We start from the raw sequence: 24,121 nt of genomic DNA, 5'->3' as shown, positions 1-24,121 counted from the left end.
GTGGTCTATTGGCCTAAGTTTTGCATTCCAACTCGAAAGGGAATAGGCACAAGGCCAGCTGAGGTGCCTTTTCTCCTTAATCAATTTAATGTGATCTATGTTTTTATTTGAATAAATCTGAAAGAAGCTTTCCCTCATATTATAGGAGTATCATATTTGTTGGTCCACATCATTCAGGCATATTCCATAGCCCATTTTGTCCAAAAAAAAAAAAGAAAGGAAATATGCTAATATGTGCACCCCACAATCAAAGCAGGGAGCTGCCGCAGACATGGACTAAATATGCCATCTAATGTCATTAAGAAGTTGGGACAAACCAGGAAAACACCTATTTCTTAAATCTAAACAAAAACAAAGCAGCAGCAAGTATTTTTAAGTTTGTTAGTATAACAGGCAAATGATTACACTTTATTATGATGCCTATGCCATTATAACATGACCATTTTATATTCCACTGGTAGAGTCCTGGATGCACTTACAAACTCACTGGTGGCCTGCAGTGCCATCTTGTACTGCGAGCGTAAATTTTGCAGTTTTGGCATTTAGGTCATGCATTTGCTAAAATTTAGCTCAAGATCTTCAAAGGTGTTCATTCACCTCAAACAAATATATAGGATCATTTGCATAAATAAAATATGGCCACTTAATTCAATGATGTTCTCAGTTGCAAAGAAGACTTTGTTAATGCAAGCAACACACTTGTTTGGCTGCAACAGTTTTGCATAAAAATTTTTTTAGAAAGTTACAGCCTGCCGATATGCAGTTCCTACTTTCGTAGACATTGCCTTTCATCATTTTCCAAATTGTATCACAAAGGGTAAGCTAGATACAGGCAGTAGGAATTGGGGCTGCGGTAGAGGGCTCGGGTGGCAGGAGAGGAAAATGGCAGTCACCTTCCACGATAGCGCTTGCACAGCTGTAGACAACACACATATGACGAATTGGCTTATGCTACACATAGCTACTTGTACTACCACTACAGATGTGCTGGCTAACAGCTCTGTTCTGTGCAAAATTATGCAACCGAACAACAAACGATACCTAAATATCCTCATCACAACAAATATATACCTTCAAGAGCATGATTCTTTTAACAAAACGAACAGCTTTACAGAAGCATTTTGGCTATTCACTTACAGCGACGATCATCGTCACTTATTTCTGCTCAACTTTGTGACCTAAATAGCCAGTTCCTCAAGTGACACTAACCAGATTTGGTGTGTTGCCCCCATTTATCACCAATATGTGCATCTATATGTGTTTACTTCTGAAGTCATGCCAGAGAGTTCACTGTGAGCCATCTGGGTGAGTCAAAGCTGCTTTTCTGGGCAAAGCAATCATGAGATGAAATAGTGTTCAATTTTTTTTTAACATTCTGGTGGTTGACTCACCACCATAGGAAGTAACTTAAAGGTAAAGATATTAAAAAATATTATGGAAGATATCTTGTAACAATGAAAAAAACAGTATAAGATGAGAAAATTTCTAGCAAGTCATCATCATAATCATCATTTAGTGACTTTTTGCTAAAAATGAAGTGTTTGGGCCACAACCCTACAATGGTTGAAAAAGAGACTAACACTGCTGCTCATGAGCACATAATCCAGAACAGTCAGATATACATGTTATAGTGGTTTAGTGCCTGCCTATGCTTTCAAAAGAGTTGAGCCACAGCTTCAGAGAGACCTCAGCTGATGCCCTCAACCTTAACCTGAAATCAGAGCTGTGCATCAGATTGTGCCTGCTACCACCTCTCTTAGCCAGAACAACCGATAAGAACTCACAAAATTAAGACAACAACATGCCATATTTATTTACAGTAACTTAGGAATGGGCATGAAAGCACATCAACTATATATAAACATCACTCTGTAGCATTTTTCATTGGAGCACTTAAAGTCATACTGGTAACAGATGAGTGAAAGATGACCAAAATGATAAAAAATTAAAACTTCACATGTACAAGTCGAGTGAGGGACCAGGTAGCCCCAAGAGGTGAACCAGGAAGAGAGACAAGTGATAAGGAAAAAGGCATGAAGAGAGCCAATGACAAATGTAACCAATTGGGAACGAGAACAGTGGAAGTGTGATGATGATGATGATGGAGAGTCAAGACATTGCATTCTTCCCAACTAGCACACAGTGAGAGAAGAGTGGCAATACACATGAAAGAAGATTCCATTCACAAAATATCCTGCTTCAGCACCGGTCAAAACAATGTGCTCGCCAAGCTCTTCTTTACACTTAGAAAGAGCTACAAATGACAATATCTTCATATACCACAGTGACATTGATTAATTTGGGCTGCGTCTGAGTGGAGCTGCATTTATCATTACTGCTCTTGCTACGTGGGAACTCTTAGGAAAATTCAATTTTCAAAGATGACCTTTTTCACGGCCTTTGAGCAGCAAATTTTGCAGGAATCACTGAAAACACTGACAAACAAAACCGTCACTGAACCTCCAGCTTTAGCAACTCAATACTTTTTCAGTCTTGCAAATGATAAACCCCACTGCCAATGAATGAATGCTGCCACACAATTTCAACAGGTACAAGAGCTGCACATCCACAACCGGAACATTGCACATACTCCCATGGGAAACCCCCCACCCACTGTGTGTCACCACGCCTGCGTGGCTGAGAAGCGAGATCCATGATATGGGGCAGGAAGAGCGTGCTCTTTGGTGATGAGAGGAGATCCATGACCACACTGCGTCACCAAATAACAAGGACTATTTCACCTGCCGTTAAGGCAAGCCTGTAGCCTCTCCAAAGTCATTTTGTCCAGCGCGCACAGGTCAAAGTCAAAGGATTCTTCGGTCATCTTGTAAAGGCCTGTGCCCTCTACAAGGTCCACCACTGCTTGCAGCCGACGTGGATCCTCTAAGGTGAGGATTCGTTTCTTGAGCTCACGAAGCTCCTGAAGATGGTCAGTTGTGGATGGTAGTGGTGGAGGCAGTGCTTTTGCAACAGGAGCAGTGACTTCTCGTGCTGGTGTTGGTGATGCTGATGGGCTAGATAGTGGTGACAGGAGGTCTTCCTGCTCCATTTCGAGCATGAGAGCATTAAGTGGACCCCTTGCAGGGGCTGCCGCCACCTTAGGGCTATTTGATTCCTCAGAGGTGGGAGCAGGTGCAGGCGCAGGTGCTGGTGCAGGTGCTGGTGCAGCTGCTGCAGGTGCAGGTTGGTTCGTTGTGGGTACTGGGCTTGGATCTCGAGGTGGCAGGGCAGGAGGTGGTGAAGCAGGCAACGGTAGCAATGGTGATGGCAGTTTTTCAGGTGGCTCTGGTGGCTTCCGATCCATGTGCTCGGGTGGCTTTTTGGGCGAATCTTTTGGCCGGTGTGACTTGGAAGAGTCCTTTTTCTTTCGCTCTGGTTCTTGAAGTCGTGGCTTCTTGGGAGGAGGTGGCGATGGTGGACGGCGTGGTGCAGAAACATTCTTTGAGCTTTTCGAGGAACTGGGTTCAGCAGGTGCAGGTGGTGGTAGAGCAGATGTCTTGTGAGCGGGCTCCTTTTGAGAACTGTGCTCTTTTGAAGAACGCTCCTTGGAGCTTTTGTCCTTCGTCTTATCCCTATGCTTCTGGGATGACTTCTCTGCTCGCCTTGAATCCACTTCAGATGGCCCCTTGCTCTCGGATAATTTAGGTTCAGGAACTTTTGCTTCCACTTGTTTCGGTTCTGGAACTTTTGGTTCAGGTGCCTTGTGTTCAGGCTTGTGCTCGGCTTTGTCTTCGAACTTGTGGTCACCTTTGTGTTCAGCTTTGTGTTCAGCTGCCTTGTGTTCAACCTTGTGGTCACTTTTGTGTTCAACCTTGTGCTCAGCTGCCTTGTGTTCAGCCTTATGTTCAGCCTTACGCTCAGTTTTGTGTTCAAATTTGTGCTCACCCTTGTGCTCACTCTTGTGTTCACTCTTGTGCTCAGCCTTGTGTTCTGGTGGCTTCTGCTCTGTTGCCTTGGCATCAGTCTCTGCAGCGGAGGAAAGTTTTGTGTCACGTGATTTATCACGTTCTTTGTTTTTCTCTCGTGACAGGTCTTTATGCCGTTCTTTATCCCTGGAGCTGCTTTTGTGTTCTTTGCTGCCAGATGAAGATGACAACTTATGTGAACTTGTGCCACTGGTACCGCTGCTGCTGTGACTTTTGCTTGACTTGGACTTAGACTGGCTGCTCTTCTGCTCCTGCAGCATAGGAAAGGAGAAATAAAACATTGTGAACGATACAAAAAAGGAGCTATTTTATGATGAAGCAATAGCAGAGACAAATCATAACTTGTAAAACCTAGGTACACAAATGAATAGGGAAAAATACTCCCAAGAATATGCTTTTGTTTAACATACACCTGCAGTTTGACATCACATTCCACTGAAAACATTAAAAACTAGCAATTAGTCCTGTTTATTTCTGCAAAGCTGGCTTTAAAAAATCTCTAAGCTGACTCTATAAACCATGGAAAGACAAGAAATAACAAAACGCAATGTGCGACAAGATTTAAACAATAAATCTTAATGACTAAAGAGTCTTCTGAGCAAGAGATCGAAAAACGATGCCTTATTTATTTGCATAATGAACATGCTTTTTTTCAGAAAAGGTTGACATCAATTTGAGAGGAGGTTACATTATGCAACGGGAAAAACTCTTGACAGGCTATTTTTCTAAGAGTTAAAATTCTAAAGAGTATGCAGATCCCATACACTGTGGGAATTGAATGAAGCGAAGCTTTCTATACTGTTTGCTTTAATTGACGATAATTAGCAGTGATGTTGACAGCCAATGAGTAATTTCTTCAGCATTTAGTCCAATACAAGGGTGGTGAGTTGATGTTAAATGTTACCTTGCGTACACAACTGCTATTTGTCAGCATAGTACACAGAACACACAGGGATACGTGTTTGCTTGAGGCATTGTTGTGCACCATTATTCATTATCTCTGACAGGGTTGAATATTATCATATCCTCACATGGCACATCACATTGTGGCAGAAACATTAAACTTTAATTGAATTATGGGGCTGTACATGCGAAAACCTCGACAGGATTATGAGGCACCCCTTGGTGGCAGACTGCGGATTAATCTTGACACCTTGATGTTTTTTAATCTGAACCTAAATCTAAGTGCACTAGCGTTTTTGTACTTTGATTTTGTTGAAATTCAGCTGCCACAGCTAGGATTAAACCGCGACCTTGAGCAATGCCATCGCCATCAAGGTACCGAGGCGGGTGCGGAAATGTCGATTTGATGTATGACCACTTCCGTAGTGTTGCATAGACCCTACGGTGTTTTAAAACGGCTTTACGTCTACATGCCCTGCGTCAGTTGTGCGCTTGACAAATTTGGATGATGTTTATTTTTTAGAAATAGCAGAAGTGTACCGTATCGTACCTCCAGCTTGCCAGCAACCACCGTTTCCTTGCCTTCTCACGTCATCTTTACCCTTCCCCACCCTCTCCCCCTATATGGGACCTGCAAAAGTGGCAAGGCTGTTATTCACTCTTTTCGTAACTGTGTTGGTTCTACCTATTCTCTGCCTCCTCTCTCTAACTCTTCTCTCCAGTTCTATCCACATCCCCTCTGGACTTGCATGTTAGTAGAAAGGTAAGCACTGCAGTTTCTGCAATGCTTTTCTGGGGGGCAGGGGGGGGTCACGGGTAATTAGTGATTACAGCTGTCAAGAGGCTGATGTGGTGACACCGAGAGAGCTCCAGAGGGGATTGTGCCCATGCGACGGGATGGAAAGGTCCAAACGAGTTTCTCTTGTTGACTTTCCTCTCTGCTACTGTATATGTACATGCTCTAAACCCCCCTCCCCCCTCAGCGTGGTTTGTAAGAACACAGCAGTAGTGCAAAAGTTGAAGGAAGAGGCAAAGAAAGCTTCACTTTAAAATTGTGACACCACTCCTGAGCAATGATGAAAAAAGTCACTGCGAAACGACTGGATCGCATCAATGAAAGTGCACGATCAATGCGTTGAGAATGCTTATCAATTCACTTCAAATCCTCCCCTCATGCAATACTCCTTCGGAGACCTGTCAGGTAACTGAATAAATAAATAAATAAATAAATAAATAAATAAATAAATAAATAAATAAATAAATAAATAAATAAAAAGATATTTGCTGCATCATGGCACCTTCCAATGATATTGTGATGGTCCATGATGCCAGCCAATCACTTCAACATAAAGTGGACAGATGAGCACTAGCTCTGGAGGACAGGTGCCACTTTTTTATGCGAAGAAGTGGTTTCTGAAGGCCAAAATTAGGGGGTGGGTTCATTACACAAGTGTGTCTATTAAGTGAATAAATACGGTAGTTCATGGGAAAAATAAAAAGTATTCACTGGAAAATATACATCCACGCATAAATTCACACTGCTAGACACAGAATACAACTTTCACCATTCAAACAGAAAAACTGAATATAAGTAAGCATAGGCAAACATAAATGAAGTAACTCTACAAACCTTTCCTTTGGATGACTTTTCAGGTGGCATTTCCTTCTTAGCAGCCGGTGTGCTGAACAGGTCAGCCATGGGGTTATGAGGCATTGGTGGAGGAGGTGGAGATGATGATGGCGGTGGTGGTGGTGGTGGTGGTAGTGGTGGTGGTGGTGGTGGCTGCTCCACAGGAGGGCTTTTGACCATGTCCTGAAATTTAAAGAGGGTGGGGGGGGGGGGGAAAGAACAACAACAACAAAATTCAAAAGATGAGGATTTTCACTTACTAAACAGCACCTCAGAAAAGAGCATTCATCAGCAAAGTTCTGTGTTCATACGAAGACTGTTTGTTTTGCCCTGTTATTGGCACCTTGCGTGCCATGCAAGCTGCTTCAAGCAAACCAAAACAATGTTACTTAACAACAGGACCCCCACACGCTCAGCAGAATGCCATTTTTGAGACAAGCCTTGCATCCTACATTCGTCTGTTTCTATCAAGACGCCATTACAAGCTCTGAGTACTTAAATTCTTCTCTCCATCCATAAAAAGACCATTTAAGAAACAAAGTAACAGTAAATAAGAGAAGGCGCTACACACATGAAGTAGTATGACAGATACAAAACATTTTTGCATAGCGCCTACCAAAGCCATCAAATCAGTCAAAGTATTCCAATAAAAGGGATGAAGGTGGAAAAAAGTTGTGAAAAAGCCGAAAGGGTCTATCTGCACAAACCAGAAGCCACAGCATGCAGAATATCACTGGTTGTTGATTAAATCTGCTACTAAGTGTGTCCGTGAGGAGACAAAGCATAACATTGAGATTTACAACACCTGCTAAACTAGATGTCAATAAATCGATCAGCGTCATTCAGCACAATGGTCAGCCTACTAAGTGTGCATGCACGTCACACAGCTGCTTTCATTCAGGCCATTCAACTTTCCTTGATCGAAATATGTGCCTGACAGCCAAAACTTTAGGCCTCATGCCTTTGAGAGAGTGACACACAAGAACGAGCTGAGTGGACCATAGGTGGGCCATGCACTAGAGGCTGGGTTTACCTACCCAAAGTGCTCATGATTGTCTAACGCAGCAGAAACTTGTAGTTATACCTTGATATAGGAAAGTTGGTAAAATCAGCACTTTGCTGCATTGTATTGTTCATTATATTGATATTTGACTTTTATGCAATTAAGTACAGTCACCAATGAATTTTTCTTGGAAGGGGCCGCAGAACTTTCCAAATTACTGGGCAATCAAAAAAGACAAATTTCAACAAGAAAAAAATTCATTTTGTAGAACTTGAATGGTTTCATGTTGTGTCAACATCTTCACACTGGCAGTACAAGGTGAAGCCTGCAAGGCTTTCGCGTCCACTCCGCTGCTGCAGTTGATAGAGTCTATGCAGTGGGACGACGCTGTGGCATGTAAGCTGCGTATGTGCTCGACTAGGCTGACAGCCATGCGTGACCAAAGCCAAGCTTGGAGAGGAGACTCCTCCCCTTCTAGCTAGGAGAGGAGCAAATAGCCAACCACTGTGACTCATCAGCTATGCCATTTCTCTGAACAACACTGTGTTGCACATTATATTTTGGGCCACTGTGAAAAGATGATGAAATGCAAAACAGCAAATTACCAAAAATACTCTTCTGTGGCAGACTGCATACTTGCGGAGCTGTTCCCAGTATATATCTCAAACTAAACAGACGGTCCAAATTCTCTTAGGAAACATTTTTATTTTATTTCCTTTTCATGCACACTTCGGCTTTGGACTCTTGTTCTCTGCCAGAAGAGGATAGGAAAGGGGCATTAGGATGGAATATTGAGGCATAAAAAGAATATTAAATCAAGTTATGACGTTTTACGTGCCAAAACCACATTCTGATTATGAGGCACGCTGTAGTGGGGACTCCGGAATAATTTAGACCACCTGTGGTTCTTTAATGTGCACTTAAATCTAAGTACATGGGGGTTTTCTCATTTCACCCCCATCGAAATGCGGCAGCCGTGGCTGGGATTTGATTCTCCGACCTTGTGCTTAGCAGCCCAACACCATAGCCACTAAGTAACCACGGTGGGTTTAAGGCAGACAAATGAGAGTGATGCAGGAGGGAGGCTACTCTCCCATTAAACTGACGGTGACGGGGATACCTATTCTGCTTGGAAACCTAGGATACCCCTATGGAATCCTTGACTTAAGGGAGGAGCAGTGACCATATCAAAATGGGTTTTTGAGGGAGTTATACCCAATCCAATCAGGTTGAGTCTCCTTTGATATCGTTGCCAGCACCTTCCCACTACTGTTGTTGAACCCTTTTGCATACTGCAGGAAATCACAAACATTGCACCAAGTTTCCCAGAAAATTGGCTGCACAGGCAAGTCGCTTTTTCAGTGCAAGCATTCAAGCAGCCGAAAATAAAGCGAAAGACTACATGCAGGCCATCTAGTGTCAAAAACTGCAAGATACTTTTGCTCATGATGACTATAGCTGTCAGCGGTACACAAAGAGTTAGGAACACAGTCTAATATAATACAAGCTGAGCAGCATGTGGCATTGCACATTATGCAGACAGAATTTAGTGAGATTGCCAAAGAGGAACACCAAAAAGGAACACCTAGTGGATCTCCAAAGAGGTGTGTGGCGCTGTGCCACTTTAGAGGCAGCTTGTGAAATGTTCTTGCATTTTGGTAAATGAGTGCAGAGGTGTCTAGAAGTGGTACACTACTTCTCCACATCCCTTGAGAATTAATTTTTGCTCAAGCTTATGTTGAAGGAGGTATTCAACTACATCCTATTCCTCCTGCAGTTTCCGCACCAAAGCACATGTGTTAAGGCTTCAAACAGATGCCCTGTTTAGGCATTTGTTCTGGGAACCCACTTGACCATGCATTCCTTGTTGGTATGTGTATTGTCTGACACAGTGGTAGATCCAGAGGGGGGGTGAGGCGCTGACACGTCCCCTCTCTCAAAAATGCCATTCCTCCAGTGCTGACACTTGCACTACTAAACGTGCACTACTGTAGCTGTGGTTTCATGCCAGTAAACATGGCAACAACTTTGTTCATGGCCGCCATGTTTGCCAACTACGCGCAAAGTTCATGCCCGGAACACAGTACCAACGCTCTTAAATTCTTTCAGTTCTCAAACTGCTGAGCGGCGCCTGGCCCCTTTCCGTTGCGTGCCGCGAGAGGGCGTGCACGATGGAGTTAGCCCGGCAAGGCGCAGCATAGCAGCACGTTGTGCGCAGGTGGCCGCTGTGTGTAGTCGTCGTTTGCTCACGTTTGCGCTCGCACTCGCGGTATTTAATGTTTTGTGCATCGCGTTGCCAATCGTATGCACTATGCCATGCTGCTTTGTTCCAGGCTGTAAGAGTGGCTAAGACTCCACGCGATCTGTGGACAAGAGACATTTTTTCAAGGCACCCTGCAATGCTGAGCACCTTCAACAGTGGGAGCGCTATACCACGGCTGGACAAGAAGCTTTCAAGCTCGTGTTCCGTCTGTGACCTCCACTTCATCAATGATGAGATTTTGAAGGTCTTCGAACACAACATTTGTGGTGATATTGTGGTCATACCACGCGACAAATGGACGCTGAAAGATGACGCCGTGCCTCGCCTGTTTCCGAACTGCCCAAGTTACCTCTCGAAACCCACACGGAAGCGCAGAGCACCAGCTCCCAGACGATCACCAGCACAACAAAAGCAGCATAAGAAACAAGGTGAGTGTGTGGATGTTGCTGTCAGAGCTGCCGACGACGAAGCGAGCTTGCCTACCGATGACAGCATGCCGGCGGAGAATGTGTTTCATGTGCTCAGTCACATGGCGAAAGAGGGACAAAAAATTCGAGGTTGGTCCCTTGACGTTGTTAAGGCAACGGTCGTTTTGTACAAGCTCGGGATAAGAAAGGATATCCCACATGTAGAAATGTTTGTGGTGTTGTCAGACAGCCTTAATTTAATTGTCAGCGCAGATGGTCGAGTTGTGCCACGCAGTGTGTATGCCGGGAAGCAGACCACTGAGTTCAAGTGTATGGAGGACTTCACATACCTCGTGCTATATGTGGAACAGCTGAAGCTGTTTAAGGGCTGTCCTGCAAAGAAGTACCCAAGAATCTCTTCGTCAGTGGTGGCAACAAAGCATGGTGAAACGTGGAGGCGCAACACATGCACGGTATTGAGTGTCAATGCTACATGTGCTCAGTGCCGGACTCTCGAGAAGCTTTTCTTGCAGCAGACAAAACAGCAAAAAGATACCAAGAAAAAGGCTGCTCGCTTGAAGTTACTGCGTCGCAAAGCAATTCGTGCAACCTCAAGGCGAGAAAAACTGAAGGAAGAAGTCGTTCTGATGAAGAGGAAGCTTAGTGCAATTACGGAAGAGACAAATGACTGCTCTCTCCATATTCTTCTGGCCAGGCAGCAACTAGCTTTCAAAACAGCTTTCATGGCTGCAAAAGCCAAGTCAAAAAATGGGAGGCGATATGATGATGAATGGCTTATGACATGTTTGTTACTGCAAATCTCAAGCCCGAAGGCCTACACTTTACTTGGTGATATGCAGCTGCTACCACTGCCATCAAAGGCTCGCCTTCGCCAAATAATAGCAGGAATACCATGCAAGTATGGATTCAACCAAGTTGCATTCAACAGTGTCAGAAGCCATTTCAGCAACAAAAGTAACTTGACACGGCTAGGAGTATTGCTCCTTGACGAGATAAAGTTGAAGCGAGGTGTCTCCTTCAATAAGGCCTCATGCAGAATGGATGGCTTTATAGACTATGGTGAAGTCATGGCACCAAATGCAAACCACCTTGCTGATCATGCATTGGTACTGATGTTTGTGCCGCTGTTCGAAGACTGGGTGCAGCCAATAGCAAGCTTTGCTACAAAAGGAGCGGCTCCTGGGAAAGTTCTTGCAGAACTGGTAATGAGCAGCGTCCTGGAACTGCACAAGAACAATGCGTCAGTGCTGGCTGTGATCAGTGATGGGGCTGGCAACAACAGATCTATGTGGGGCCAGCTTGGAGTGTCAGGAAAAATGGATGCGACATGCCACTTCATTGAGCATCCCTGGGAACCGTCACAAAATATTTACTTCATTTGTGATGTTCCACATATTGTGAAGTGCATACGAAACCACCTGAGGAAGCACACATACGGAATGCTAAGGGAAAAAATCTCCTTATTTTCCGAACAGTTTAACAATTTCTTTTTTATTATTTCCAGGCTGGCGATTTCGCATCAACTTTCAGCATTATGTGACCCTATACGAAACAGAAAAAAAGAAGCATGTTTGTGTTGTGCCAAAACTCACTGACTCACATGTTCTCCCTGACAACCTACGCAAAATGAGCGTCAGGCTGGCTACACAGGTATAACTTGTTGCTGTCCAAGCATGTTGCCTTTCTGTTCGTAAACTAAAAAAATGCCATCTCTCTCTCTCTCTCTTTTTTGCACAGCTCTTTAGCCGTGGAACGTCAATTGGATTGCGTGTGTACAGGGAAGCAAATGTCCCCGCCTTGAAAGGCTCTGAAGGGACTAAGACATTCACAAGAATGCTGAACGATGTTTTCGATGCACTCAACGTCAAGCTTCCATGCAGGGGAATCAGGCGTCATTCCAAAGAGATACAGGCAGGTGGCCAAATCTCATCCTGGAGCCTAAGCTTGATCTTACATATGCCGTCGTTTTGCTTCTTATTATCGTGAACTGTTGAAACGTTTTCTTTCCAGATCATGAAGCAGTTTCTAGAAGTCTTAAATGTGACTGAGCAAAATGCAGTTGAGAAAGGTACAAAGCTATTCGCGTCGGAACTAACGACGGAGTCCCTACGCATCACATTGTTGTCTACGCTGGATATTATCAATTATCTGTTCAACAAGGGAGCGTTTTATGTGCTCACTGCCAAGGTCAACCAAGACCCCTTGGAGGTACCTACCACAATGACCTTGTTTCCCTTTTAATATATAATTTATGGATGTTTTACATATCCACTTTAATGCGTATATTTTTTCTTTCAGCGGCATTTTGGTCTTGCACGATCATTTGGAGGAGATGAGTCGCACCCAACCGTCATGAATTTCTCGCAGATATTTCGTCTGCTGAGCCTCTACACACCCATCAAAACAGCACTACGTGGAAGTGTACAAGGCGAACCAAATGCTGTACTTGTCAGCGTGGAAGAGGCATTGAACACTGCTCGAGCGGTCCATCGCTTGAACAGAGCTAGTTTGAGAAATGAGATTGAGGCTAGGCTGCTAGCAATTACTTCTGGTCCTTCAAGCTCTCTTGAGCGAATGGACACCGAACACAGCTATTTCAGAGGCGGTGTAGACGATGCTGTGACATAGTACTTATGTGGCTATGTCATACACAAAATGAGCAAGCACACAGAGTGTGAATTGTGCCTGCAGGACATCAGCTCAACTGTCCCACTCGTTGGTTCCGATGCATACTTGACAACATATCGGAGCTTTAAGGAAGGGAGCCTCAAGCATCCAACAATGAAGATGCTACAGTTCGTAAGAATTGCAAATGACTCCGTATCATTTTCCCTTGATCAGGCAGGTCTCTGCGGTGACCTATTTTGGAAAGTCCTGGATGAGCTAAATAAGTGCAGTCTTGCTCGGCTGGGTTGCGATGAGCACATGTGCGCGTTCACGTGCCAGATACTGAACTTTTTCATTGCCACGCGAATGCACTTCTATGCGAGAGATGCGAACCGCCGCCTAGAAACACGAGAGAAAGTAGCCATCGCAAACAAAAAAGCTCGTCTTTTGTAAAGCCACGCGGTAAATTCATAAGCCGTATGCGGCTCCTGTAATAAAAGCTTTTGAACTCGTTGAGAAAAACAAAGATCTTGTCTTATTTCTTTCTCTTTTAGTTGCTAGTAACTAGCCACGGCCGCTGGATAAAAAGCGGTTGTGCTCTAGCAGACGCAAACGACGGCCGCAGTGAAGGGTGGTCCGTCACAGCTTTGGGCGCAAGTGCTCTCCTTGTTCAGTTGGCTAAGTCGTGGCATTTTTTAAACTTCGGAATGGGTATGAAATAAGCTGCAAATAGATTAATGACGCACTGTGCATATTTGCGATTTCAACAAAAATAACGCCACTCGCTAAGCAATCACCAGCGCTTCGCAGCGTAGGGCGCCGAGCATGGCTGGGCTAACAGCGGCCGCCGCGCCACCTGTTGAGTGGAAACGAAAAGGGGCCATGAATCGACGGCCGCCGCAAGGGGAGTTTGACAACTGAAAGGATCTAGTAACGTTGCACAGTGCAGCACCCGAAATTTCAGTTATTTCGAGTATGGATCGGTTTTGGGGTAGTAGGTGGTATTGCTGCATGGAAATTCGAATAATAGTGCAGGGCCGAAAAATCAGGTGCCTGAAAAATTGGTTGGCATCTGCATTTGACCTTTTTGCTAACAGAAAATATACAGTTAAACCTCGATTTAATGAACTTCATTATAATGAAATTCTCGATATAATGAGGTACTATTTAATTTAACATTTTATAACTCACTGTCCATAGAACACCATGTGTTTAAAACCTCAATATAACGAAGTGCATTTATACACAATTTTAATACAACTAAATTTCACTGGTGCCATGAAGGAATAACAAGACAATAAATAGAAACTTGAACGGATGAAAATGCTCAAATGCTTGAATTACGGAGGGCTGCTGTTGAATGCACCTCTCAAATCACGCGCCAGTGACTAAGAGCAACTGCTGAAGTGGAGCAGCATCCTATTCTGTACGAAGTCCAAGTGCGATAAGATCCTATTGCACCCTGAATGCTGTATGCTTTAGGTGTGAGTGAAAGCATGCGAGGGGTAAGCTGAGAAGGATGGTAGCTAGATGAGTGCAGTCTTCATGTGCAAGCAATGAGAAAGTGAGGGAGGGCTCTTGCTTGCAGTAACACAATCAAGTGCATGCGAGGGGAGGGGGGTAAGTTGATGCACATTTCCTTTTCTGGCGCAGCAGTGGCTACACATGGATGTCAGCGAGGCTGAGCACAGACGCAGCTTGCGCGCACTGTTTTGTGGTGATCTGCTGCGTGTGCTAAGAGTGGCCATGCTGAGATAGCATGAATTGTCTTCCCATGCATTTAGTACTGGAAGTTGCATCGTCTCAAGTTTCAGAGATACGTTGATGCAAGAGGCCGACGAAGCACTCGCTCCCCGCAGTCGGGGCTTTTCATGATAGCATTGTCCCACTGTGGGCAACATGTCAGCTGCGGAGGTGGAGTGGACGCGAAAGCGTGGCTGGCTTTGCTTCGTACTGCTAGTGTGGAGATATTGTCTACACGTCATGAAACCTTATCTTTTGTGGCCAACTTTCAAATTCAACAAAATGAATTAATATAAACAGTCAAATTTCAATATAACGAAATATCAATATAATAAAGCAAATTGTCAATTTTAGCGACTTCGCTATATTGAGGTTTAACTGTATAGAAATTTACCCTTTTATGAAAATGAGTGCAGTCACCAATAGACCTTTTTTTACACGGAAGGGGTTGAAACATTTTCCAAATTAGCAGGCAATCGAAACAGCAAATTCGAATAAGAAAAATATTAATTTTGTTGAATTTAAGAGTCAGTGACGAAACATACAGTTTCATGCCGTGTAGACAATATCTTCACACTAGCAGTACGAAGCGAAGCCAGCCACGCTTTCGTGTCCACTCCCCCCCGTGGCTGATAATGTTGCCCACAGTGGGATGATGCTATCATGAAAAGTGTCGGCATTGAGGAGTGAATGCTTTGTCTGTTTCTCACTTCAATGCGTCTCGGAACTCAAGAGATTACGCAACCTGCAGTCCTAAATGTGCGGGAAGACCGCACGCATGAAGCTACGACATGTCGATACCCCAATTCAGGAAGTACACTTCCACAGGGCATGCAGGCTACGTATGCATTCAACCGTGCTGACAGCGATGTGAAACTACGGCAGCACTAGAAAAGAAAAAGCCCTGCCAAGAATTTAGTAGACAAAAAAAGATTGAATCGTCGCGACAGCACATCACAGTCACCGTAGGCGTCGAAGTTCCTATAACGAAATTATTTTTAAACAGTTCTGATAGCGTCCATGCAGCAGTGGTTGCTGGTGTGCTGTCAAATGCTCATATGCTGCGGCCTAAAGCTCACGACACGATGTGAAAACGCACTCACAGCGAAAGCAAAACATTGTGCGCGGACATGCATGCAGACGCGCAGTCGGTCACTGCAAACCCGTGCGATCACTGTATTGAGGCTTCATTTTGTTATGCCCCATTTGGTTATACAGACAGCCCACTATAAGAACATATTTCACATAGTTTACTCTCAGCGTTTGCCTACCTTTCACGTAAGAAGCCGGTTCAGGAGACTCCATCGTGGCGACTGCGCGCAGTGACGTTCACTGTATGTATTTGGTAAAGAGATAGCGTCTGGAAACGAGCCTGTGCTTTCAGTTTGCCCAGGATTATTATATTGCCAATCAAAAACTTCCCTCGTTTTGAGAATACCTACATAAATGTCCGGGAAGGGTGCCGCATGGTGTTTTTATTGAGCGCCGTAAGCGAAACCTACGAGGAGTGCGCCGTGTGATCCCTCATACTACGCAAGGGAAGCGCTTCCGACAGATGGCGACTCCGTAACTCCTCGCCCCCAATACAGAATATGATGCTGCTTTGCCTCGGTGATTGCTCTTAGTCGTCCAGTGCCGCGATTTGAGAGGTGCCTTCGGAAGCAGTAGCTTGTAACTCACCTGTTTAACTATCCCTGTCTGCAAAAATTGTCATTTACTGTCTTGCTATTCCTTCGCAGTGGCACTAAGATTTCGTTATATTGAATTCATGTATAAACACACTTTGTTATACTGAAGGCCTAATTACATGATGTTATATGGACAAGAAGTTACAAAAAGTTAACTTCCTTACATTGAGAATTTCATTATATCGAAGTTTGTTATATCGAGGCTCTACAGTATATTAAGGCACATAAAAACAATAATTTGCTTCGGTATAACCAATACGTCGCCAAATCCTGCATTTTCGACTTCATTAAAACCAGAGAATATTCCATTGAAATAAAGCATGACAACCAAAATTTACATATTTACTTCGTTGTACCTCGTAATGCATCATATTCATGTTTGTCATACTGTGGTTTGACTGTATGACAGGCTGTGCTGTGTGAGTTACCAGATGACTACCATGAAAAACAACAGTTACATAACACTCCTAGATAGTCCAACCTACTCAAAGGAATGCAAAAATAAAACGTAAGTGCATAGTGCACAGTGTGGGATGTTGCAGCACTTCGAATGCTACACCGAAGGGATTTCTTTTCAAGAATGTGTGGCAGATTTACATCAATTGTACACCAAATAATGCTTTTAGGTCCAGCCTTTTGGCTGTTACAAGTTGAAGGAAATGTGTCTGTCATACCAATATTTCTGATTAACTGAAGGACACCAAAGGGAACACTTTGCTGAGTAACTTAGCCCACCAGCAGCAGTAGGTTTCACTATTGATTTTAACTGAGCTTTGACATTACAAAATAAAATACAAGAATACCATCAAGTTTGCTACATACTACAACCATTGTGGATGCAATCTATAGTGCATATGGTATGTTCGATGCTGGGAACCTTATTGAGATATGCAGGCAAGCATTACATACTGCTGCAGACTTACAAAGCCGCACAAGCAGCTCTATGATGAATGTAAGCTTTTTCCCTTTAGGAGGTGTGATAATTCCTGCAATTTTAACATGATGTGTGTGCCACTGGCAAACAGTGCATAATGGAATAGAAGAGGGACATACGCTTGCCATGCGTGGCTTCTTGTGGCCTTCACTTCTCGACCGGGCTGGTGGGGCACTGCTGCGTGAAGGGCTGCCAGGAGGTGCAGGTGATGTGTTTGAGCCGGCATGGTTAGCCTCAGTCTAGAAAACACAATCAATTGCAATGTTAGCAGCTGCCTGCCAGCAAAATTCACCAGCTAGCTATAGTACCATAACGAAAGAAGTAGCTTGCCAGAAAGCAGTGTCTTCTTTGTACACACAGCAACACAAGGTGTTCCTTTAATCAATTACATAAAAACAATAAACATGATGCAACAGCATTAACAAATTATACAAAGCCATGGAGAGAAATAAATAAAAAGTACTGCTTCATTACAAACACTCTCAATTGCAGCCCCTTCGGGACCCCATGTAGTACACAGGAGTTTTATAAATGCACCAGACATGTAGTGTTGGGCAATGTACAAAAAGCAAACCATTGCCGCTGAAAGCTGTACAAAAGCATAGAAGTGTACTCAACGAGCGAGGGTGAAAAATAAAAAATAAAACAAAAAGAAGAAGTCAATGTTCTAACACAGCAAACGCCGATGAATCTACTGAAATGGTGTATTAAGAGCGCACTGATTAGTGGCATGCAAGAGGTAAAAATTGGTAATAATCACTTCACATAGTTTGGGAAGTATGTACATGGAAACACTGCAATGCCATGTATGGCTACAAAGGACAGTAGAATAGTAAGATACACCTACGATTCGTCTCCCCAATTCCCTTCCCCACGCAGAGTAGCATGTCAGTGATGTCTATACGCCGGCTAAGATCTCTGCCTTTCATTAAAGGGTTCTCTCTCTCTCTCTCTCTCCCGCGGTTCACAAACTTTGTTTCTTGTTCTGAATGACTTGTTTTGGCCAACAGAGCTGATTCAGCTCAGTCTCAGTGGAAGGTGCACTCAATAGGAGTGAAGCGAAACTAGAGAATCAAAACAAGCACTTGATTGCCATTTTCTTTTGTCTCTGTGTTTTTCATAGTCTTTTGCTCATGCTGCTAATTTGTTAGCTAGGTAAGTTCTTTGTTTAAACACAAGCCCAACTATAGTCCTTAGTAGCTGCTCTTAAACAGACAACAGTGCGATAAAGCTAAAGCACCAAAACACACTTATCAGACTGAATACTGCGTAAGAAATCACTCATTATGATGAGTCATGTGAAATGTGTCAATGTGCAGCAATTGTTTTAATGAAAGGATATTCTTTTCCCAATGGTATAGCTTCAGTTCTTCACACCAGCACAATCGATAGTGAAGTCTATCAAGCAGTAGGTGTGCAAACACTATGAAGTGTAAAAGCTGCTGTTACAATCCACATGGAAAGTAAAATGGGGAGCACAAAAACTGTACGATACTTAAAAGACTGCATAGAGCACTCAAATCCAATTCAGAAAGCGCTGCCGAAAAATCTGCATAGAAAATGCTGAATGAAAAATTTCTGGCAGAGCCCCTCTAACGATGAACGTCAACGTTCATGTGACTAACATTAAAGCAATGTAGGGACACACCTTGTTAATGCCTCCAAATTATGTCATGTACGAGGCGTGTATGCAGCCGGATGGAGTCTTCCTTCTCTTCGAGCTCTCGCTGCTGCTTGCGGCAGCTGCCAGTTTGGCCAATGTACACTTATCCCTGTATTCTCAAATGGACTTCGATTCAAAGCGCTTCCTTCATTTAACTAAGTTGAGCGCAGTGCCGCCCCCTCAGTTGAAGATGCTAGGCTTCTCAAGAATTGCCGTGTAGTGTCAGTGAAGCACAGTTACCACTTCTGTCAAGGTGGAGTGGCGAGTAGAGGAGTTAGTACAGCTGAGCAGAATCGTGTAGATTACATCTAGGGCCAAGCAAATGAATATGATGTGTAATGTTAACTGCATTAACATAGACTGTCATCTTCTTCCTCTTTGAGCTCCTACTACTGCATGCATATGCAAGCAGAAGTGACCCAAGTTGGCAACAAAGAGGTAGATGTTCACTGAACAGTGGAACATAACCAGTGGCACATCCCTAGTGACCGAAGTTGGCATCAAAGGGGTTCGCTGAATAGCAACACACACTCAGTGTTATATTGCTAGAATAGCAGCTTGGGCTTGTTGGTTTTCCATCCTGCTAGTAACAGCGCAAGATGTAGACAAGGGACGAGACAAGAAGACACCACAAGCGCTGACTTTCAACAACGTTTATTCCGAAAGAAACACGCCTTCTTATAAACATCGCCCTCACGTGTCGCAGTCACGTGATCGCACATCATGTGAAACAAGCACTTTTTTTCTTTTATACACTCAAGATAGCGGTTACACGTGCAAAAGCTCAAGTTCTTTTTTTGTCAGTAACAAGGACGGCGTGCTAACGCATTGGTCACCAAGTCTGGTAATCTCGGCCGCCTCAATTATCTCTCGGACCAGCTGGTCATTGTGTTTCTTCAGCACTTTACAGCGTCTAAATTCTGCGGCGCAATCTTTTGAGGGGCAATCCCTGATATGTATGCCTAGATTCCTGTTAGCCTGCTCGACGCTAAGTTTGTGTTCCTTCAGTCTTTCATTTGTGCATATAGAAGTTTGCTCTACATACCTTTTGGATTGCCCCTCAAAAAAAGGTATGTAGGGCAAACTTCTAGATGCACAAATGAAAGACTGAAGGAACACAAACTTAGCGTCGAGCAGGCTAACAGGAATCTAGGCATACATATCAGGGATTGCCCCTCAAAAGATTGCACCGCAGAATTTAGACGCTGTAAAATGCTGAAGAAACACAATGACCAGCTGGTCCGGGAGATAATTTAGGCGGCCGAGATTACCAGACTTGGTGACCAATGCGTTAGCACGCCGTCCTTGTTACTGACAAAAAAAGAACTTGAGCTTTTGCACGTGCAACCGCTATCTTGAGTGTATAAAAGAAAAAAAGTGTTTGTTTCACATGATGTGCGATCACGTGACTGCGACACGTGAGGGCAATGTTTATAAGAAGCCGTGTTTCTTTCGGAATAAATGTTGTTGAAAGTCAGCGCTTGTGGTGTCTTCTTGTCTCGTCCCTTGTCTACATTTTGCGCTGTTACTAGCAGGAGCTCAGTGTTATAGATCCAGTGACCCACGTCGATCCGATGGTCGGTTTCAAACCCAAATCCTTCAGCACAGCAGCTCAGTGCTCTACCCATTAGATCCAAGTCGGTGGGAAAATCGTTAGGTGTGGACAAACAAACATACACACTAGAAACTGGGTGAAGTTTTCCAAAGAATTCTAATCATATCAGAGACATGGACCAGAAGAATGTAACGGTCCTATTGCCAGTCTATTGTTCCTTTAAAAGACAGTGGCTGAGAATCCGGCTGTGTCCTTGGGTTCAGCACTGCTGCAGTTTCATTTGTGGGAGAATCAGAAGACCCTTGTAGTTTATTTTCAACAAAAGAAAAATAAATATATAAATTCTTTTGAGTGTTTTTCTGCTCAAATTTTTTTATATGCTTGCACTAGAGCAAATAAAAATCAAGATTTTTATTTCGCTCCATTTTTGCCTTTACAAGCTTAAGAAAGATAGAAAATAGGCTGTGTTTTAAAAGGCACGTAAGAATACAAAATATAGGCAGTGAGATATCTATCATATTCTGATATCTGTAATGGCTATGTTTTAGAGTAGTGATTGCAGCCACGGTAAACCTTGTCTTTAACCTTCTGGGATAACCTGACCATGATACAGTCATAATAAGCAAGAGGAAGACCTTCAAAATTACTTGAACCAGGTACACTTATTCGGGCAGGCTGGTATAGGTAGTTTATCATGCATATTGTAATATGCTGTGCTTGTCAAAGCTGAAATGGTGTGAAAGGACATATCATCAGTCTATGCTTCTTAGACCTCATGTGCATTTTGTGCACAGAAAAGACAGGATGGGCCGAAGCCTCCAGACAGCTCTGGATAAGACACTCGTCACACAAGCTCGCAATTACTTAAGTAAATGTAACTCTTGCGACACGACTAGTTGTACATTTTGAAAATACGTTACATAAGTCAGGAAACACCCACTGCTACCAGTGGGTGTCTCTCAAATTTTTATCAGGTTCAGAAGCAAAGAACCCTAACAATATCCTTCCCTCAACAAAAGCATTTGTGTCATTCGAATAAGTGCAAGAAAATAAAAAATGAAATTATGCCTACAGTTGCTTAAATGACAGTGGAGATAAAAGAAACCGCTGACAGTGGTAGCAGCAAAGAGCTATTCCACAGCACTCACCCCTCCTGCCTTGAGCAGCTTATGGCAGAAGTCATCAGGTGGGTTGTGAAAAGTGAGCTTCTCACGCCGTATGTTGGAGATTGGAGTGCCATCCATGGAAAGGTACAGGTCGTACACAAATTTGACTTTCTTGGGGTCCTCCCGGGTGCGGAAGTACACTTCCACGGGCATGTTGAAGCCCGCATAGCCACTCTCAGACACTTGGTAAGGTGGCTCCTTCAGCACTGTATAGCGCCCAATGAAAACAGACATGTGAGCCTTCCATGCACAAAGAATCAGTAATTGTACTTATACCTCTTCTATGTTAAAGTAAGCAGAACTTTTCATGTTCTATCTGATCAAAGTGTACACTGTTCTAAAATTCAAACCCCCAGCACCACCTAACACTGTCTTTAGACCCATCCTGCTTTCGAAATGAAAGGCATGTCAAGAGAATGTTCTAGCTACATCGAAATTTACATTCCAAACTGTCTCCTTCTTTTGCCGCACTCCCCAAAATGAGCAAAACCAGTCTATAATGCTCTTTTGTCTTTAATTCTTCACCCCTGTTTTCTTATTGGTGTTCACTCCCACCTATCGACTACACCCCTTGATGTGCAATACACCCAGATGCCTGATTCATTTGATAGTGACCTCCAGTCAGTTTTAGAATTTGTAAATGTCTTTAACAACATATCTCTTTTGCTCAGTTCCTATAACAGTTTTCCTTATGCTAAGCCAAATCAGAAGTACTGCTCACAAAATACATGCAGTCTTCCTACCAACCCTTCGTAGAATTACTTTATGATTAAAAAAAAAAAAAAACACGGAGTAGAGAAATTTTGTTAGGAAAGCTCATCTGACAGCATTAATTCCTCTTCACTACTGCAATCTCCATGCTTTTATCCAACCCCCGGGACTGAGACATGATTTCAGCAAAATTTATAAGTCAGATAGTCCATTTTTGATGACAGTCACACAAAGTAAGATGTGTTCCCCAGATTACTTCATCAGACATATCAATTGTATGTTAATACATCAATCAGTGAATTCTTATTGAACGTGAACAGCATGTATTGGTATCATAAATTTATTATGTGTATTAGAAGTAAGAAAAATGTAGCCACATGTTCCTTTGTCAGTCTTTTTCTTGCTATCCAAGGAGAGTTAAAACTGCTTTGCTATCCTAGTGCAAAGCTTGAAAAGTGGTAAACACAGCATTCAATTTCTTTCTTTAGTCATGTGCACATACTTCACTTCCATTATGCTTGCGCATATGTGACCTTTAATATATGGTTTCCGGCAGCAGCTGAAGTTTGCCACTTGTGAATGAGTTAACCTGTCCTTAAGTTACTTGTTCAATTTGTATGTTTTACATTGTATTTTATTCACCGACGGTTCCGTATGCTCGGCTTGGTGGAGCCAATGTGAAGATGATAAACACGAAACCGAGATCAAACTTGCAAGTGACAAGTGACACGGCGGCAGGGGAGATCGTGAAACACCCAAAGCACGCAGCAGCGCGTACCTCGCTTGGGCTTGGGAAAACTTTCGTGCAAGATGAAGACGACCTTGTCGACGAAGTGCTGGATGTTGCAGCCCTCAGGTCCACGCACGAACACGGTCCAGTCGTGGGTGAAACCCTCGGCCGTCGGACGCGCACGCAGCACGGCCCGATGACCCAATTCCAGCTTCACCTCGATGGACTGCAAGAAGGACAACGCATGCTTTACTCTGGCCCACGGCCACCACTGCGAGACTGTGCACGCTGGAAAGCCACCGGGAACTTTCGGCGTTTCTGAAAGTAAGCCGAGCTGTGAAAGTGTGCTGCACGCGTCACTGCGTGCACGAAACGCTTGAATTTTTTAATGAAGCCGGAGAAAATGAGGAGTCATTGTGGAGCACCGCGCCAGTGAGAGACATATCTCACTGGAGCGACAGGGGGGTTGAACCGGGATGACCGCTGACGGGAAAGAGAAAAAAAAAAAAAAGAAAAAAGGCCCGAGAGTGCCACAAAACCAACTTGGCGTATATTGTGTCCTCTCTGTTGACAACGCGTCATGTTTTGTGCGCAGTGCAGAAAGCAATGTAGCGCTAATTTTCGCTCAAAGAGACACCGTGCGTAGCATTTTATCGTTTTCGCGTCTGGCATTTCAAAGCATTTGCAACTAGGAAAGCGGTGTACTAGAGCGGTTCAGCATTTCCTCAGCGCTGCCTTGAAATGCCATGCTTGGGGACGTCAAAATGGATGTGCAAGCGCTCGCTAATTCAGTAGCATGGCAGGTTTTTACTTGAGCTTCAAGAAAACTGACTCAAAGCAACATTCAAAAACGATTTTAGGAAGCGCGTTACCGCCAAAACATAGCGCATGTGCGATAAAAAAATAACGCTTGCAATCTGAGCTCAGTTCACACTGGACAAGACAACCATCGAGGTTTATTTTTCTTCCTTTAGCAAAGACTATGAAACCGGCTGACTGTCGAAACAGTTACCTTCGTCGGTGATGTCATGTTGGCTGGAAACTCACGCACACGACGCGGCCATGTTGTTTAGTGCGATTATTGTTTGGATTGCATGAGCCGCCAGATCGTATTTTGGCTTCACAGCACAAAGCGCGTTATTTAAAAACATATGTAATTTATAAAACTTAA

The 24,121-nt window shown here is 43.7% G+C and overlaps 1 protein-coding gene and 1 pseudogene across 1 annotated transcript; one reads left to right on the top strand and one right to left on the bottom strand.

Moving 5' to 3' along the window:
- Positions 1-1,788: 1,788 nt before the first annotated feature.
- ear (ENL/AF9-related super elongation complex transcription factor) lies at positions 1,789-24,030 on the bottom strand. Its single transcript, XM_075680896.1, has 6 exons — positions 23,963-24,030; positions 22,999-23,176; positions 21,492-21,715; positions 17,245-17,364; positions 6,460-6,642; positions 1,789-4,177 (listed from the first exon to the last, which is right to left on the bottom strand). Exons 1-6 carry the CDS (start codon positions 23,978-23,980, stop codon positions 2,738-2,740), a joined length of 2,163 nt encoding a protein of 720 aa, XP_075537011.1. The 5' UTR covers positions 23,981-24,030; the 3' UTR covers positions 1,789-2,737.
- LOC142572073 (uncharacterized) lies at positions 9,774-13,276 on the top strand (annotated as a pseudogene).
- Positions 24,031-24,121: the final 91 nt, after the last annotated feature.

Source organism: Dermacentor variabilis, chromosome 2, assembly GCF_050947875.1.
Source record: "Dermacentor variabilis isolate Ectoservices chromosome 2, ASM5094787v1, whole genome shotgun sequence".
NCBI lineage: Eukaryota > Metazoa > Arthropoda > Arachnida > Ixodida > Ixodidae > Dermacentor > Dermacentor variabilis.
This window is presented reverse-complemented; position numbering and strand designations above follow the sequence as displayed.